At 55.7% G+C, this 19049-nt stretch overlaps 2 protein-coding genes across 2 annotated transcripts in view; one reads left to right on the top strand and one right to left on the bottom strand.

Annotated features, from left to right (window-relative positions):
- Positions 1 to 3195, bottom strand: part of FGF22 (fibroblast growth factor 22) — a gene marked incomplete at both ends in the record, with an annotated part of 6205 nt that extends 3010 nt beyond the window's left edge. Inside the window, 3 exons of the mRNA XM_079546762.1 lie at positions 6 to 82; positions 253 to 356; positions 2805 to 3195. Of these exons, the coding sequence (XP_079402888.1) occupies positions 6 to 82; positions 253 to 356; positions 2805 to 3195 (572 nt within the window). The remainder of the gene's footprint in view (positions 1 to 5; positions 83 to 252; positions 357 to 2804) is intronic.
- A 547-nt stretch (positions 3196 to 3742) lies between these two features.
- POLRMT (RNA polymerase mitochondrial) lies at positions 3743 to 17469 on the top strand (the record flags this gene model as incomplete). The annotated part of the gene is made up of 21 exons (XM_079546593.1): positions 3743 to 3800; positions 4009 to 4104; positions 4656 to 5311; positions 5669 to 5799; positions 7309 to 7495; positions 7657 to 7806; positions 7960 to 8127; positions 8447 to 8617; positions 8827 to 9066; positions 9303 to 10082; positions 10554 to 10676; positions 12285 to 12407; positions 13237 to 13413; positions 13788 to 13874; positions 14135 to 14248; positions 14936 to 14988; positions 15245 to 15343; positions 15455 to 15527; positions 16013 to 16095; positions 16633 to 16703; positions 17420 to 17469. 21 exons carry the CDS (start codon positions 3743 to 3745, stop codon positions 17467 to 17469), a joined length of 3690 nt encoding a protein of 1229 aa, XP_079402719.1.
- Between the last annotated feature and the right edge of the window lie 1580 nt (positions 17470 to 19049).

Genomic DNA, 19049 nt, shown 5'->3' with positions numbered 1-19049 from the left:
CCCGCCAGCGCAGCGAGGCGTAGGTGTTGTAGCCATTCTCCTCAATGCGTTCCGTGAACTTGCAGTTGGGGCTGAACTCCTTCTGGCAGAGGAGGGAAGGGGGTGAGCAGGGTGAGGGCTCCGCGGGTGCCGTCCCCTATGGGGAGTAGGGGGAGCAAGCATGGGTGCCGGCCCCGGTGGGTGCAGGATCTCCCCGTTCTGCCTCTGCCCCGCACCTCCAATGCCAGCCATGGGATGCGGAGCCTGACCTACCGACCCGTAGAGCTGCCCCTGTTTGTTCATGGCCAGGTAGAAGCCGGTGTGCACCGCCCGGATGGCCACAACGCCGACACGCACAGACCGGATCTCGACGATGCCTGCGGGGCGGGGAAGCGCTGCTGTGAGATGGGCCACCTCCTGCAAGGACCCTTCCCCCGCTGCCCACAAGGTGTCACCACACAGGGACAGCACCGTCGACCCCAAAAAGTGCCACCGCGGAACCTCACCCGGTGCAGGAGCTGGGGAGATGGACAGATGGATGGATGGATGGATGCTGTCCCAATGGAGGGACGGTGGGGAGCGAGGGTTGTGTGTTCGAGGGAGAACCCCATCATCCAGGAGGGTTTGCCCTTTATTCCCATCCTCCCTTGTGCCCAGCTGCCCCTGGGAGCAGAGCTCTGCTGGAATGAGGCCAAGCTGCAGCTCCGCGTGCCTGGAACCAACTGTCAGCCTTTGCCCCCTGCTCACTTCATGGTTGTTCTCCCTGAATCAGCAGCTGATCCTCTGCCCAACACATGCTGTGAAGCCCCAGGGATCCAGCTCGGCTCCTAGACCGCTCATCCCACTGCTGGGGGTGCTGCCCGTGCTCACCAGTGCTGCTTGCCTGGCTGGGACCAGCATGGATATGGGGACCTGGGTGGGGACAGCAGGATGCAGCAGCCCTGGGCTTGGCCCCACAGCATGTGCTCGACTAAAGGTGCGTGTACCCAGCCCGTGGATCTCGGTCAGAGCCGCTAATGGGAAAGGCATGTGGTCAGACCAGGTGGATTTTAGCATGGAAACACCCAGAGCAATGCCAGGAACACTCTGGATTCTTCCTCCCTCTCTTCCTCTGCACCAACCAGAGCTGTCAGCCTGACCCCATCCCTGTTGTACGTGGGGAGCCCCACAGAGGCTCTGGGTGGCTCACAGCACATAGAGTGCCACAGCCTCTCGGCAGGGTCTTCTGCAAGATCTCACCCACCCACCGCAGGCTGAGGCATCCACTGGGCCACTGTGATGCTGCTGGGAGAGGATGGGGGCTGGATATGGCACAAGGACAAGCTGAGCGCTGTGCAGAGCTCAGTGCTGAGTGCTACAGGATGATACCGAGGGGGGATGTTCAGCCCAGCCACCAGCACACGTGCTGTGGTCCAGCGTGTCCCAGCACAGCAAAGCCATTAACAGGCAAGTGGGGAAAGGTTGAGAAAATGCCTGCAAATCCATCTCAGTTTATCACTGTCTGGAGCTGCTGCTATTTATACCAAAGGACTTTTGCTTCTCTAAAAATAACCCCACTTTGCTATTCCCAGTGCTCAGTAGGGCAGAGCCACGCTTTGCTGATGGGTACCCAGGGAAATGCTCAGCTCCATGCAGGCTGTGATGGGGCCAGGGAGGAACATCAGGAAACAGCCCTCAGCCCCTCATAGAGCTCCAGGCCAGCACTGGGCTGGGTGTGGGGCACGAGGATAAAAAGCCCTACTCCAGCCACTGGTAGGGCTGGGCTGGTGGCTGCCAGGAGAGCTGGGGAGCAGAACCCAAGCCCAACCCAGGCACGGGTTATCTGCAGCTCCAATAACCAGAGTGAGCCTGATGTGACAGCCTGGAGCCTGCCAGGCCCTATTGCCACACGGCCAAGGGAAGGCGTGGGGTAGCTGGCAGCATGCCTGGTTGGGCTCCCAGCAGCTCTTGGTACCACAACAGGGCTCTCCACGAGCAGCTGTCCCAGTTGGGCCGGGCTCCTTCCCACCATAGGTGGGTGGCATCCTCTCCGATGTGAGACAGAGATGGGCCGTGCTTTTGGGTCACACGACATCATTGGTGCTGTCCCAACTGAATCCTCACTTGCAGGGCTTGGACTCTATTAGGCTGAGCACCACCGTGCAGACCCCAGGCAGCTCACAGGGACCTGCACTGCTCCTAAACTGCCTCCAGTAATTCTGACTGCAAGGAACCATGGCTGCTCTGCAGCCAATAGGATATCCTGTGCTCCCCTCCACTCATGGACCCTGGGAGCAGCATCACCCCTAAGTCCTCTCCAGCCCTCTGCCTCCTCAGCCCTTCTCCTTCCCAAGACACTGATGGGAATGATGCGTATGGATCCCCCAGGTCCATTCTGGATGAGGATGACCCCAAATGCAGATAGTTATTTGCTGATGGTAACAGATGGGGGGACGAGAGAACCCCCAGGTCTCCACTGACGCTGGGCACTGTTGGCAAAGTAACCCCCTGTCCCTGGAGGTCAGTGGTGTCAGTTCACCTGCTGACTCTGGGCTGAGAAGGAACCAGCAGCCGTTCCAGCTTGAGCCCTCGGGGCAGAGGGGTCCGGCGGCTTTGGACAGGGTGTCCCCAACCAACTCCGGGCCGCGGGACCCGTGGTTCTGCCAATGGAGGATACGGCGCAGCCCCTGACCCCGCTCTAACGCGGCGAGGTTGGAAAACAGCGGCGGAACGGGACCCGGCTCTCCCCGATCCGCCGCGCCGTCGGGCTCGGCTCCGGGACCCATTGAGGAGAGGGCGGTCCCGGTCCCGGTCCCGGCACACGTCCCGGCCCCGACCCCACTCACTGCCCGGCCGCTCCCTCCAGCGCGTCCCCTCCACTCCGCCGCCGCCGTCGATGCTCAGGAAGAATCGGGTGGCGGAGAAGAGCCGCCGGCAGCGCACGTCGCCTTCCAAATGCCCGTAGCTGCGGGGGGGCCGCCGGCCGCCCCAAACGGAGCTGTCCGGTCCCGGCCCCGCCAGCACGGCGAGCGCCCCAGCGAGGCAGGCGGCGAGAGCGGCGGGACCCCCGCGCCTCATGGCGGCGGCCGCCGGGAGGGCGGTGGGGCACAGCGAGTCGCTGCGCGGCTCCGGGCCATGGCCGCGGCCACCGGCGAGCGGCCCCGACGGCGCGGGCGGCAGCAGCGGCGGTGAATGGGCGGGACGAGGCGGGGCAGAGGGGCGGAGTCTCTCATTCATAAATTCGTCCTCAACCCGAGTTGAGGGGGGGGACCCGACGGCTGTTTCTGCGTCCGCTTCGCTTTCGATCCCGTTCTGGGAGGCTTCCGAAGGGTTTGGGTGCTCTCCGCCCTGCTGTCCTCATCCTCCGGTCCCGCTTCAGGGCTCGGTTTCCCCGTGGGTGCGGACAGCACCGCGGAGCAGCCCTCCCAGCACAGCCCCGAGATCTGCTCCGTACTCCCCGAGCAGCATCACGGGCTCAGAAACGCTCCGTGTGCGAACCGAGCCGGGCTCACCCCGTTCCGTGCCCGTCCCGCGCTGTGCCGTGACCCCGCTCCGCTCCCGCCCCGTCAGTTCGCACCGCCCAGCCCGCGGCCGCCAGGGGGTGCGAGGCGGGGGAACGGGGGGGAACGGGGTGCGGGGGGGGGGGTGGGGAGAGGGAAAACCGCGCTGCCGCGGTGCGTTGTGGGAGTTGTAGTGCGGAATGGAGGTACCGCTCCCGTCAGGCTGCGCGCCGCGCCTGCGCAGTGAGGGCGGGCGGCGCGGCATGGCGGCGTAGTGGGGCAGCATGGCGCTGCTGAGGCTCCGGGCGGCGCTGCTGGGCCCGGCCCGGCTGAGGAGCGGCGGTGAGAGGCCGGGAATGGGGCTGGGGGAGAGGAGCGGGGCGGGTGGGTGCAGCCGAGGCAGATCGGGATTTGAGGATGCTGATGGTGCTGCTTAGGGCCGGGTCGGGGCCTAGGCTGGTGGTACTGAGGGAGCCCCGCTGATCTGAGGGGGTCCGGCTGTGGCGTGGGGGTGATGGGAGCCTTCTCTCAACGTCCTGTTCTGTTGCAGGGATCCCATGGAGCGTCCTCAGGTGTTACACCTCGGCCAGCGCCAAGGAAAAGGCGAGGAGAAACGCCATCTGTGAGAGGACGGAGCTGCTGGAAGGTGAGCAGGGTTTCCTAGAAGAGCTGCAGGGCTCTCCTTCATTCGGTGTCCTGGTACTGGGGGGGGTTAGAAATGCTCGTGACCTGCTGAAGGATGTGAGGCAGAGTTGTTGGCCTCCCTGAGCAAGGCCTGTCCTGTCCCAAGGCCTTCAGAGACCATTGAGCTGCCGTGCAAATGCAGGTGGTCTTAAGGGGTTGTAGAAAAGTGGTTCCCATGCCCTAGGAGGGCCCTGCAAATTGACCCAGAGAGAGTTCTGGCTCGATGAAGGTATGAGCTGGTGGTTTTTTCCTTGCAGTGACATTATTCAGTTCCCCTGGATGCTGGAGCAAACCACAGTTGATAGGTGGTTCCCAGAAAGGTGTGGTCAGAGCAACTGGTTGCTGGGTGCTGCTGGGATGGGTGGGTTGGTTAAGCAGGGAGAAAGTCTTTGTGTGACCTTCATCACCTCATTCCTGAGCACGTTTCTGCCAGAAGTGAGGTGCTGGGTAGGACCCAGACTTTTGCTGCGTCTCACATCTCTTCATCTCTGTCCTGGCTGTGTTTCCTGGCAGTGCTGAAAGCTCGAGTGAAGCAACTCCAAACCAGTAACATCCCAGAGGTGACAATCAACAAAGTGGAACTGGCACCGCTGCAGAGCAACAGGCAGCAGGACCTGCTGCAGAAAGCAAACACAGCAGTGGAGCACGTGGTCCCCAGGCAGTCCAGCAGCTGGACAGAAAAGCTGAAGAAGGAAATGTACATCCGGCAGCTGAAGGTGGAGAAGAAGCTGTCTATTGCAGCCTCTCAGGTGACTCTAGAGGGCCAGCCCATGGTCAAAACAAAAGTCAAGGTGAAGACAAAGGTGAAAGCAAAGGCAAAGACAAAGATCAAAGCCAAGAACAGCCAGAAGAGTCCAAAGGCTACAGTGAGTACTTCCAGAAACCAGAGTGATGCTGGTCCCAGCAGTGCCAACACCTACCATAAGCCCAGGGTGGAAGAAATGAAGCAAGATGTGAAAGCACAGAAGGTTCAACGTGTGCATGAGGATAGGAGCAGCCAGCGCAAGATCATGCAGCAGACCATCCAGTCTAATCTGGAGTGCCTCGTGTACTTACAGCAGCCAGAGGAGGCTGAGAAGTTCCTCCTGCTGTATCACAGCAACCCCATGAAAAGGAAGCTTTTGAATGTTGATGCATACAATGTGGTGATGCGTGGCTGGGCAAGAAAGGTATGGAGCTCTGGGGGCCTTCTGCTGCCCTTGTCTCGGTTGATCTTGGCCCTTTGGTGCCAGGCTTTCTGAGAGGCAAGGCTGGAGGTGTGCTGGCTGAGGTGGAAGAGCCCCACGCTTGTAGAATCAGTAGTTGCAGTATGATTTCTCTGTTTGTCATATTTACCTTCAGCAGTTTTTGCTGAGATGGACAGAGCTGGGCTGAGGCCACTGATCCCTGTGAGCTGGCTTTGAGGAGAGGAAAGGGGTGGGGTAGTATGGATGTGACTCAACCAGAGAAGGAGCAGAGGGGTGCGAAGCTGTGATTTGGTGCTGCTGGTGTCTGTTTCCACATCCTCCATCCCTTCTCATCCACAGGGCTGCTTGCACCGTGTCATCCATCTGCTATCCATGCTGGAGTCCATCAGCCTGCGGCCCAACCTGGACTCCTACACAATACTGCTGGAGTGCATGACACAGAGCCAGTCATCCACCAAAGCCATCTGGAGGTAATGCACTTCTCTTCCCCCAGGCAGCCTCGTGCTCTGGGCAACATCTCTGCAGCTGCACTGTGCCACGAGGGCACGAATTGGGGACAGGAGGCACTGGCTCAGGGTAGGGAAAGCCTGCCTTGCTGTGTGCATGTCTGGGTGCTGTGGCATGGTTCTCACGGCCAGATTAAGGGGTTGGTTAGGGCTCTTTGAAATGTTTTCACCACCCTGGCTTAAGAGTTTGTCCAAGATGTTGTGGAGAAGAGAGATGTAGATGAAAACAGCTTGAATTCTGGACAAAGCTGTACCTGCTGCCAATGGGCTGCCAGCAGCCCCTCTCTAATCAGGTGCCCCTTGGTCCCGCACCCATTCTGGTGGGAATGTTTGTCCTGTTTGGCTCTCAATGTCCAGTAGGGTTAATTCCTCCATCCAGTCTGGTGGAGTCAGCATTTCCTGGCAGGATGAGCCAGACAGCAGATTTTTTTAGGCTCCCATTTCACTGTGTGACCAGGAGATTCAGATGGGTTTCATGGACCCGAATTGAAAGGCTGAAGGTAGCCAGTGAAATCCCAGCCTCTGAGTGAATGACTTTCAGGTCAGCTGATCTAGAAAAGACTTGCGTTGCTTTTCCTGCTTAGGTGTGTGAGCGTTGCATAAGTACAGCAGTAAACGTGTAGGACTGTCAGGAGGCAAATATTTATAGCACATCTGCAGAGATTTGCCAGCTCCAAGCCTCATCACAGTGTGTGCATTTTCACACAACTCCTTCTGTTTGCTGGTGCTGTGTCTGTGAGTCCTCACCTGTGCTCTCCCAGTTTGAAGTCAGGATGGGCCAGTCTGCCCATGGCAGCAGTTGTTCACTGCCCCTTTGTCCAGGCTGTGACCATTACCTTGCATTCCCTTGTGCTGGACCAGGCTAGTGGGGATAGGAGGAGCATTTGAGGACGGAGGAGGCAACAAGGCAGCACCTTTTTTTTTTTTTTTCCCCCCTCACAAAGGCAGTAGAGATCAGCCTCCCCATCCATGTGTGAAGGTGAAAGCTGCCTGTTCAGCAGCACTGTGGGCTGGAGGAGGTGGATGACTGACGGCTGTAACCTGAGGCTGGTGACCTTGTCAAGGACAGGCTGTACTCTGGAGGCAGCTCCCACCCCAGCAGCTCCTGCAGCCTGGAGATCTGTTTGCTGGTGTCTGGCTGCATGTGGCAGGCAGGGAGAGCTGGTGTGCTGCAGGTTTCCCATTGCTGCAGCACTCTCCCTCCTATCTGGTTCTGGGCAGGCATCAGCGCAATGAGGTTCAAGTTGCTACAAGACTTGTCCTGTGCTGTGTCTCACGTGGGCCCAAGTGACTTTATTTAGGGCAAAAGTGAGGTAGGAACAGCCTGATACAGACAAGGCCCTTGGATCCTGAGGAGGGAGCATCAACATGCTTTCTCCATGCTAAGTCTTCTGTTTGTAAACTGCTCCTTGCCTCATTGTGTGCTGGTTCCTGTCCATGTGCACACAATCCTGTCTCATCTGCTCTCCTCAGGTGTGTGCAACACCTGAAGAAAGATGGCTTCCACGTGGATGAGCTCTTCCAAAAATGCCTTTTTGAGGGAGATGAGAAGGAGAAAGTGCTGAAGGCCATCAGGATTATCCAGCCTGACTACCAGCTGCCTCCTCCACCCAAACCTGAGATCTGCAAGGCTGCTCTGCTCAAGAACTTCTACTCTGAGGTAAGCCACTGAACTCACAGATATTTCTGCTGCGTGGGGAGTTGTTGGAGCTGGCCAGATGTATTCACAGATGTCTTCAGGATGCACTCAGGTCCAGCACAGGACTGTAATACCTTCCTTTCCTCTGGCTTTTGGTACTTACTGCCTCACTCTTCTTGCAGAAGAAGATGGTGTCGTATCCCAAGCTGGATTTCTCTGCGCAGGAGCTGCGGGAGCGCTTCCAGCAGCAGCTGGAGATGGAGCTGAGCAGCACCATAACCATCGAGTCAGTGGAGTCAACCAAACCTCTGACTCCACAAGCCATCAAAGCAGTAAATATCAGGGTGTCTGAAGAGGTGGAGGGCACTTCAGTCCACAGGGTTTCTGTGGGGAAGACCTGCAGGGTTATACCCTTAAAGTGGGAGGGTTTCCTGGTGATGCACTCTCCCCACAGTGTGGCTGTTTTGCTTCCATTTCTTGTGTAGCGCCAGCAGTTGGCCGGCTTTCGTTCTCAGTGGCGTGATGCCATCCTCCAGGCCCTGCAGAAGTCAAAGCACAACATGTCCCAGGTCAAGGCAACGTCAGGGCACAGCGTTCTCTACCCCTACCTGTGTCTGCTGCCTGATGAGGAGTATGTGGACATCATGATGCAGGTAAGACCCTGCCCTGACCCCAGTGAGATTTAGGAACGTGGCCTCCTGGGCAACCTTAGGGCCACCACAGTGCAGAAACAGAGCATGAATCTCAAGGCTTACCCAAGTTTTTAGGTACAGGCCCTGTCTGCACCCTGTGCTGAGCAGACAAAGAAGCTCTCCTCTGTTCTGGCCACGTTTCCTTCCTCACCTGCTCAGCATCGTGGGAATCAGCATCTTCCTGTGTTCCCCAACAGGAACTTTAACTCCTGCTTTGTCTTTCTGCTCCGTTTTTCTCTTCCTCTTTCCTTAAGTCCCTCTTTGCCTTCCCCTTTCTCAGACTCTCAACAGCCTTTCTCCACAAGGAGAATCCCTGGCTGTCTTAGCCAGGGAGCTGGGCTCTAAAGTCTACAACAGATACCTCACCCAGAGGAAGCTGCACAGTGGCCAGCTCGAGAAGGTGCAGGAGATCTATGAGAACTACATTCACCTGCTGGCAAAGGATACCCAGGTAGGCTCTCCTTGGAGAGGGGTTCTCTTGGAGCCCATGGGTTTCAGAGTGGAGGTGGGGTTGGATGGTTTGTGCATCCTCACGTGCTCAAAGTCCAGATTCTGATGCTGCAGGGGCCATATAAGAACTATCAGGCAGGGATGCATGGAGGCAAGAGGGTCCTTCTCAGGTACAGCGATCAACCTGACCTGATTTTTTTCCTCTCCCAGCCTAGTGAGTTCTTGCCACGTGAGTACTGGGAGAAGCTGGTGGCAGAAGCAGGCTATGGGCCTTCCCTGAACTTAAAGGACTGCAGCTGGCCATATGCGCTCCTGATGCGCCTGGGAATGTACTTGCTGGAAGTCCTGGTGCACGCTGTCAAGGTGCCCAGGAACACCCTTAACCCTCGCCTGCCATCCAAGCTTATCCCTGTCCTCTACCACATCTACTCCTTCCGCAGCAGCTGGCAGGTAAGTCTCATCCCCGGGGGCTTTGGGACATTGCAGATCACCTCTTCATGCTAACAGAGTCCTTGCAGGACCCTTTTCCCTTCCCCGTGCCTTTCTTTCTTAAGGAACACCTGGTTCTGTACAAACAGGGTGATTAGTGTGATTGTTACACCGTTAGGGACTTGACCATGTGTTCTTCCAGGCTTCCCCCCGACTCTTCTACTGCTGACCTTCACTTCTCTGATTCTCCCCTCCAGGTTGGGCTGATAAAGCCCCATCCCATTTTCTCCCAGATTGTGTCGGACGCTGCAGAGGCCGTGCTGACCTTTAACTCCTCTGCCATACCCATGCTGTGCCCTCCTGTCCCCTGGACCTCCCCACACTTTGGTGCCTTTGTCCTGAGTGACACCAAACTGATGCGTTACGTGGATGGGGCCATCCAGCACCAGCAGCTCCTGGATCAGTGTCCCCAGGCGAACCTCCACCCTGTGCTGGATGCCTTGAACCAGCTGGGCAACTGCGCTTGGAAGATTAACCAGCCAGTGTTGGATATCATCATCTCCATCTTCAATGACAAAGGCAACGAGAAGCTGGACATCCCACCACCTGTCTCCGAGGCCCCCAAACCTCCTGTCTCTCCCAACAATTCTTCTGCCTTGCACAAGTCCCAGAAGCATGAGTTGTTGCTGTGCAAGAAGAAGGCAGCTGAGATGCACAGTTTGCGCATGGATGCGCTCTATAAGCTCTCCATTGCCAACTATGTCAGGGACAAAGTGTTTTGGTTTCCTCACAACATGGATTTCCGTGGCAGGACTTACCCTTGCCCACCTTATTTCAATCACTTGGGTAACGACGTCACTCGTGCCATCCTGCTCTTTGCAGAGGGAAGGCCTCTGGGCCCAAAGGGCCTCGACTGGCTGAAGATCCACCTCATTAACCTCACAGGGTTGAAGAAGAAGAATGCCTTGCAGGAGCGGTTGGATTATGCCAATGAAATCATGGAGGAGATCCTGGACTCTGCTGACCACCCGCTCACGGTGCGTGGGACTCAGAGGGAGATGCTTGAGCTGCAGCCAACCCTGAGCAGATTGGGAGTCTCCCAGCTGAACTGATTAATGAAAAAGCAGGGAAGTTCAACCCTGTTTGAGCTCAAGCCTGTTTGAACTCAACCCTGTTTGAGTTCCAAACAGCTGAGAGGCATCAACGTTTTCTTTAATTTCAAAGGAGGCTTTAAGCGTTCCTCTTCTTTAGCATAGCTTCCAGGGAGTAAAATACAATGGAAATCTGATTAGCTTTGAATTAGCAACATCCTGAAAGATAGTGCTTTAAGGGGAAAAAGCAAAGCAGAAGCGTTGCAGTTTCCTGATGACCAAATTTCTGTCTGAAAACACAGTGCAGTGTTGGGGAGGTGGAGGCATGGTGAGAGGAGGTGCCTTGCCCAATGTTCCTAAGAGCCCAGGAGTTCACCTGCTGCCTCCTCCTGCTACTGTGTGCTTTGCTGTTCCCAGGGCAGGAAGTGGTGGATGAACACTGACGAACCCTGGCAAGTCTTGGCATGCTGCATGGAAATTGCCAAAGCCTCGAGGTCACCAAATCCAGCAGCTTTCATCTCTCATTTCCCAGTTCACCAGGTGAGTGCCTGGCAGATTTGCACAGCCTGGGTGGCTGAGCGAGGAGGAGAGTAGACAGGGCAGGGAGCTCAGGGCAGAGCAGAAGCATACAGCTGTATTATTTATTAGGCTTTCCTAAGAAGCACAGCCTACAGGTATTTTGGTTTGGAAACCCCAGTGACTGGCTGCTACATGCAGCCATGAATGAACCAGTGCAGTCCAGTGCTGCTTTGCTTGCCTTCAGCCAAACGGCCTGCAGAGTGGGAACCAGGCCAGTCCTCTCTTATCCAGCTGTGGGATGGGGATTGGGAGTCTTTTGGGATATGGCTGGAGACAAGCTGCTCTGCAGGAGCAAAAGATGGGAGGTGTGGACCTCTGAGGATAAATATGGGAATGGGTAGCAGCCTCCTGCATCTGGTGCCCTGATAAATCCCCCTGCTACATGGGAGACAGAGATTAATTCTTCTGATGAGAGGGGTTTACATATTTATCTCGTTAGAAGATCTGATGGCCCTAACAAAGTGTGCAGGGGGAGAATGAGGATGTATTCTGCCAGGAGCGGTGGTCTAATATACGTGAGACTGTCTCAGCTGAAGGGCTCTGATGATATTGTTATGACAACAGGAGATCAAGAGAGCAGCTGGGGGTGTGTGGAGGGTGCAGTTAATAGAATTCAAGCATTGACTTTTTCTGGAGGGCACAGGAGTCTGTTTCCACCTGAGTCATCAGTGCTTGGCTAATAGAGGCAGCTCTTCTGCAGCAGCAGGGCTGCCCAAGCACTGTCAGTTCTCCAGCTCACTTCACTGCAGTGTGGGGAAGGAGGAGGAGGGATGAGAGCTGATCCTACCAGCAGCTGCAGGCTGCCTTTGCTCAGGCAGAGCCTGAGAACAGGGGATGCAGGGGCAGTAGTAAGCAGCAGCGTGGCTTCTGTGAGAAGTGTTTCTGCTGGTGCTGCCTGGGGGCAGCAGGACGTTCCTGTGCTGTCATTCAGGTCCTTTTGTCTCATCCTGGCTCGTCTTGGTCCCAGGTGGGCTATCAGGCCAGCTGCTTTGACAAATTGATCTGTGTGTCTGACTGCAGCTTTAGGAAGGTCTGGGTGGGAGCTGGATTTCTCTCCTATCAAAAGGATGTAGAGGCAGCATGGCTGGAGCTTTGGAGTCAGCTGAGGGCTTGCAGAAGGTTCTTCAGCTTGTCTCTGCCTGACTCCAGTCCTGTTCCTGGGTTTTCCAAGGTCTGTTTTCACTGTCAGCTTGTGGGACCACTTTTAGCATCCCAGACACGTTTGGTTTTCTTCAAATTTTCTGTATTTTATTATGTCCATGGTGCTTTCTCTTAGAAAATTTATGGGTGGGGAGGCAGAGTGTTGTGAGTTTCTGTGGTTTTTCTACTACTCCATAGACAACAGCAAATAACAATGAGACCCAGACAGGAGCAAGATGGTTAGAAGTGAAATGAAAGCTGTTACAGACCTGGCCACTGCTTGGAGATCAGCTGCAAACCTGCCCAAAGAGTTGGGAAGAAAATGGCAGTAGCCCTTTTAGAGCCAGTTGTCGTACTTCCATGGCTTTCCATTTTCTTTTATCCCTGTGTTAACGCCTTGCTTCCACCCTGCTCTCTTCCCACACGCAGGATGGCTCTTGCAATGGTCTGCAGCACTACGCAGCGCTTGGCCGGGACCTTATAGGTGCAATCTCTGTCAATCTGATGCCTTGCAGTGTCCCTCAGGATGTCTACAGTGCGGTGGCCCAGCAGGTGAGGTGTGATGGGGAGATGGGAAAATGTCCTTTTGGACCCTGCTCATCGCATAGAATCCTGAGGGAAAGGTTTGTGATGAGACCAGCATACAGAAAGCTGACAGAATGTGGGTTGACTGGAGGCAGGATCTCCCCATCCCCAAACGGGGATCGTTGTATCAGCTGGAATGGGATCTGGCTGGAGATCTGTCCTGAGAAGTCCTGTAGGATTTCTGCTCCTGTCAGTTCTGACCTGAATCGAGTGTAGAGTGTTCCTCATCTCTTGTTAGCAGCTGTCTGGCCTGCAGGTTATATGGTTTTCTTCATTTGAGCTGGGTAGGAGGGAGCAGGGAGGGATTCAGCCCTTGGCACTGATGCCAAGATGTCATTGGCAAGACGTGATGAGAAATGAGCTTGCTGGGAAGTGTGCTGAGCCCAGCCAGACTCAGCTGTCTCTCCCTTCTGGAAATCCACATGTTTCACAGGGCAGCAGCACACCAGTGGCCAAGAGGGGCACGCATAGGGTGAGTGATTTCTCTCAGGGTGGCAGAGGCAGGAGAACCCAAATCCTGTGCTGCAGTGGCAGCACCGTGTCCTTGTGATGCCTGGCACCACCCAGCAGTGGAAGGCCCTGGTTCCTGTGAGATCCAGGTGCCTCTGTGTTCTTTCTGCAGGTGATCTGTTACTCAGGGCAGGTGAAGGTGGGCCGTTGAGGTTGTGATGGGAATTCAGGCAAGGCAGCACGCAGCTTGGAGGGGAGAGGGGGTGGGTCTCACAAGGTCCTTCAGCAGGGGACTTGGGCCAGCACACTGCTGTGGCTCTGACTCCCACTGCACTCTGTTCCAAAGGTGGAGGAGTTTCGGAAGAAGGATGCTGAGGAAGGGTTGAGAATTGCCCAGGTGCTGGAAGGGTTCATTGGCCGCAAGGTGGTGAAGCAGACGGTGATGACGGTGGTTTATGGCGTCACACGTTATGGGGGGAGGCTGCAGATGGAGAAACGTCTGAAGGAGATTGAGTTCCCTGAGGTAAGAGGCATGCCACAGCCTCCCAGCAGTGTTTTCCTCGACTCAGTCCCTGCTGGGAGGGGTACTTGGACTACCCAGAACTGTGAGATTCCCTCCTTCCTTGCCCTCTCCTTATTTTCCCAAATCTTAGCTGGCAAAGGATGTGCAGAACTGAACCTCCTATTCCTGCAGGAGGGGCTCTGGGGGAGAGCTGGCTGCCAGTGCTTATGGAAGTGGGCCCCTCGTCTCCAGCAGAGCTCTTGGAGACCTGCTACCGTTTCTTGTATCCACTGAGATGGGAGTTGCTCTCTTAGCTTACCCTAACTCTCATTACTTCGCTTTGCATCTTTTGCTGCCCCTTTGCCTCCCCCTCACTCTGCCTCTGGTCTGTGCAGGAGTACCTATGGGAGGCATCTCACTACCTCGTAAGGCAGGTGTTTAATGGCATCAAGGAGATGTTCTCAGCGACTCGAGATATCCAGGTAAGGTGCCTCCTCTCTTTCCCCTTTCTTCTTCCCTTGTCCACCCATACAAAGACAAGAGAAGGAAGGAGCTCCATGGGGTCCTGACCCAAAGAGAATCCCAGAGGTGTGGGGTTGTGCCTAGTGATGGACCAGGCTCTCCCATAAGAGCTACACTCGGTCTGGCAGGAATTTGGACTTGTGCTGGGAGGGGATGAGGTCTGTCCAGCTGTGTGTGTACTAACTTCAGCTACTTTCTTCCCTGCTTCCCTTTGCCCAAGAACTGGCTGACGGAGAGCGCCAAGCTCATTGCACAGTCAGGACGGACAGTGGAGTGGGTCACCCCGCTGGGTCTCCCCATCGTGCAGCCCTACTATCGGATCAAACCCACTGTGGTGAGTGTATGGTGGTGGGACGAAGGTATTCATCCACCCAGGCGTGAGGAGCAGGGCAAAACGCAGCAGACCTCGAGGCAGTCAGCACAAGGCCAGCCAGTTTGCATCGCCTGCAGGTGAACTCGCAGAGAAGATAGGATTCGTGTGTGCAGGCACATCCTCCAGCCTCATCACAGAGACTGGAGAGCGTGGGCGTGCTGCTGAGGAATCTGCTGCTCCCATCCCACTCAGGCAGCTGGGGCACAGACCCGTTCTCTGCATTGAGCAGCCCTCCTCGGGGCTCGCGTGATTCAGTCTTGCTGCTCTCGCCTCCCACACGCTGCTGCACTGACTCACGGCTCCCCATCCTGTCTCATCCCATCCTCACAGCCACTCTCCTGCAACCTCACGTTGGCCGTGTAGGGATGGAGCGGGCAGGTGCCTCCCACCTCCAGGAAATCTCTTCTCAGCCCCTGCAGGAGTGAATCAGCATCTCCTTAGGAAGGGGTGAAGGATGCTTGCCAGCATCCTTTGGAGGGGAAGCAGGCAAAGTGCCACTGGGAAATGGCAGCTGCCACAGTGACTGGAATGCCTTGCCAACATCCCCATCTAGGAAAGATGTTTCCTGCAGAGCGTGGAGTACCTTGTTGGCATGATCCCCTCCCAGAATTCAGCAGCAGTGCTGATCGCCTTTCTCTCCCCCCGCAGTTGACTTGCAGCATGCAGAACTTGAGTGTGAAAAACTCCAGCAACAACAACCAGTAAGTACAAACCCATGGTTTTCACTGAGCTTCTGCTCCTCAGTCTGTGCTCTGGGGATAAAACCTTCCCATCAGTGGAACCTGCCAAATTGTTCCAAAGTTCCTGATATTCCTCTGAGCCATGGAAAGTCAGCTGGAGGAGCTGGGGCCCATCAGGGCTGCCCCATCACCCCAAATCTTGGCTGGCTCTGCCCTGGCTCACATCCTGAGCCCTGAGAATGCCCCAGCTCCTCCCCTGTCCCATTCTGTGTTGCAGGAAGCCTGATACAGTGAAGCAGAAAAATGCCTTCCCACCCAACTTCATCCATTCCCTGGACTCAACCCACATGATGCTCACGGCTCTGCATTGCTTCAGGTAGGGAGCAGGGTTCTTGCCTGGGCTCTGCTGACAGATCATCAGCAGGGCGTCACAGCAGAGGGCTGGAGCTCTCAGCACTACTTCATGACCCTTTCTGCTGCCTCTCAGGCAGGGTCTGACCTTTGTCTCAGTCCATGATTGCTACTGGACTCATGCACTCACTGTGGACATCATGAACAAGGTAAAAGTCTCCTCCCAAATCCTTTGTGAGCAGTGATCTTGCTAATCTGTCCTCTGGGCTCTTGCCAGCCCTTCCCTCCCCTGAGCTTTGCTCCATAGTCTGTTTTATTTACCCAAGCATGGTGAACCTGGGATGCTTACTGGTGGTTGCAGATGATTTCCTGGTGCTGCAGCCCCCCCTCCTCACAGCCTTCAGCTGGGTGCAGGGCAGATTCAGCTCCAAACTGCATGAAGCAGAGTCAGTGCCTCTCTCTTGCCCTGGGCTTTTTGGAAGTGCTGCAGGGCTGTTGTGCCATGGACTGATAAATGGGGGTCAGCTTCTGCTTCCCACCCAACTCCTTTCAGATTTGTCTGATAGTTTTCCCCCCCTTCTCACTCTTGCTCACTGCTTTCCCTCCTCTTACCTCTGACTTGGCTGAGAAGCACTGAGGGGAAAGAGGGGAAAATGCCTGTTAACCTGCCACTCACCATTGCTCCCTGGATCAGATCTGTCGGCAGCAGTTCGTGGCTCTGCACAGCCAGAAGATCCTGGAGGATCTGTCCAAATTCATGCTGAAGAATTACTGCAGGTATTGCTTGCATCCAGCCCTCACTCTCCTGCCCATGCTGATTCCCCACCCCAAGGTTGCTGTGCTGTCCCAGGTTATGTCATCTGCCTGGGGGTTGTTCTCAAGGGAAGCTCTGCTTCCTTCTCAACTGACACCTGAGTTGCCTTAAATCTCAGCATGGAACACAAGGTATATCTGCATCCTTTTGCTGCAGAACTGAAGTAGAAGTCAGTGCTTGTAACTTTCTGTGGGCCTGGGGTGGGCCATGATGTATGTGCCTTGGTTCCCACACTGAACAAGGCAATAAGGAGTGGTGATGATGAGCACTGCTTTGGGCCAAGTGTGCAAACCTCGTTTATCACCACCAGAACCAAATGAAAGCAGACATCCTCAGATCTGAAGTGCCTGTATTTGGGGTTGGGCTCCTGCTGCCATGGGGTGTGCAGTGCTTTGGAAGAGCTGAATCCTGTTGTCAAGATATCATGCTGGGGAGTGGAGGAGGGAGAACCTTCTCCCAGACCTCCCCTTGCTCACTGGCTTTCCATCTGGTTCACGCAGCCCTGACAGAGAGAGCAGAGCCCTTTGGCAGAAGAAGCTGATGGAGCAGCTGTCAAACGTTCCCAAAACAGGTAGGAGCACAGGGTGGGAACTGCGAAGCTCAGAGGAAGTTTGGAAATGAGGGAGAGAGGTAGGGAATGGTCCCCAAAATCTCTGAGCTCATGTAGACAGCTCCTGAACTGTAACATCCCTGCAAATGGCCCCTGCCTTCCCCTGAGATTTCCCCTAGATTGACCCAGCTCATGCTGTCCCCTGTCTTGCTGCTCTTTGCCCATCTGTTTCCAACCACGAAACATTTGCCTGGAGCTGGGACTGAGACTCTCAGTATCGTAATTAGCAGGATCTAGATGATATACATGCAATGGGATTAAGGCAGTTAGTTAGCTTGACTCCTCCTAATCTCTTGGCTATGCTTCTGCCAGACCATCTGGCTAACCTTTGTTCTGCCTTTGCAAAATAAAGCAGCCCAGCTAAGTGCTGGCCTTTGCCACTGAGCAGCTGTTGTGGTCTGTCCCAGAGGCAGCGGTGGTTTGTACTGGAGCCATGCCGTCTCCTCTTCCTTCCCTGCTGCTGTTATCTGTCTCACTGTTCCTACCACTGCCCCAGATATCCCAGATAAATCTGCATGGATATCAGTCCCTGAAAGACCTCTGAGATCCCTGCAGCAGAGCCTGAGCCCACGTAGTTCTGTGCAGGAAGCAAAAGCTGGGCTTAGGTGAATTCTCTCCCAGTTGCCCCCATCTCCATCAGGCTCTGCTCTGACTGTAATCTATCTTGCTTCTCACAGGGGAATTCAACCTGAACAAAGTAATAGACTCCACCTATTTCTTCAGTTGAGCCCCAGCAGCCAGTGGAGCCTTGGACCACCTCTGGACTTTGGCTGCCTAGAGGTGATGGTAGGCACTGGCCCACAAAGCTCTGCTGTCCTGCAGCTCATGGGGGAACAGCTGTCAGCCCAGCAAAACACACAGGAACAGAATGGAGATGCTGGGGGCAAAGTGGGACTGCTGGAGGAGTGCAGGAGCAGCTGTGGGGGGCTGCTGGAGTTAGGGGTGAGTCTGTGCTATTTGCTGCTACTGCCTGTGTCCCAGCCAGGGATCTGGAGAGGGCTGCAGTGTGGGATCAGGGATTAGGTGGGGTTGGCTTTCTGCAATCCTCACCCTGACGTAAGATGTCTGTGCTACTACTGCCAGCTCCAGAGCTGGCTTGGCTGTCACCTGTGTCCCTTGCCAGGAATGTGTTCAAATTCTGCTTGCTGGGTCTCAGGCAGAGGAAGAAATCACTAGCTCAGGGGTGGAGATGTACAGTACTGTAAATAAAATGTTTTTCGAAATATGAGGTGGGAAGTTCATCCTTCTCAGCATCTTTGTCAGGGGGTGCCTGGGCTCTTCCATCGTGGGACTGATTTCTCCCCAGGCTGCCACTGTTTGCTGACAGGTTGGGGTTCAGTTATTCACAGGGCTATCGCAGCAGAATTGGAGGCAAAACTGTCCTGCTGTGTTTGTTGTCTACGTGGAGGGGCTGGTTGTGACTGCTGGGCTCTTCCATTTTTAGCCAGGAGCCTCCTGTGGCCACTTCTGCAGGGCTCTGTTTGTTTCCATCTCCTGCAGTAACTGATGCTTGGGGGCCCTGTGTACCCTGTGCCTCTCATTCCCCAGTGCTGCCCAGCTGGTGCTGGCAGGGAAGCATCTCTTAAAGGGCAGACTTCCCTCCTGCAGCCCGGGTTGTGGCCACTGGCAGAATTGGAGGGCTGGAGCTGCAGGGGAGAGGGATGGTAGCAAAGGAGAAGCAGAGACGGAGTCGTGTGTAGCTCTGTCAGTTGCTGACATTTATTGCACAGGATGGGCTGGATGGAAAGGTGACGCTTGGAGTGTGGCCCTGGACCCCTGGCCCTGCAGCTGCAGGAAGGCAGGTGGGCATGGGGCTCCTTGCTCATGGGTTGCTGCATATATTCAACGTGGAAGGCTCCAGTGTGCCAGGCAGGGGCATACGTGCATGCATGCACCCATGCACACTTCCATCCATCTGTGTATATACACACACACACGCACACACAGGCACACTTATTTCACACACAGTCCGTGCCTTCCCCAGCCTGCAAGCCAGCAGAGCCCAGTGCTGCTCCATGCAGTGGCAGCCCTGGTGCTCAGCTCCCTGGGCTCCAGCAGCAGGGCTGCCTGGCTGAGGTCACCCCAGCCTCAAAGTCTGGCTGGCATGGGGGCTGCTGAGTCTGCGGGGGCTCGCTGTACCTCAGACCCCATCACTTACCTCCACTCCTTGGCTGTCACCCCTCGCCATGGGGCTGTGGGAGGGGAGGCAGTGGCACGTGCCAGTGCTGGCCCACATGCCTAAGACCCCAGGGAGGTGTCCTGCGGATGCACACATATAGATTTGTATTCAGGTCATATATATCATAT

This window comes from Tetrao urogallus (genome assembly GCF_951394365.1).
Source record: "Tetrao urogallus genome assembly, chromosome: 25".
Lineage (NCBI taxonomy): Eukaryota > Metazoa > Chordata > Aves > Galliformes > Phasianidae > Tetrao > Tetrao urogallus.
This window is presented reverse-complemented; position numbering and strand designations above follow the sequence as displayed.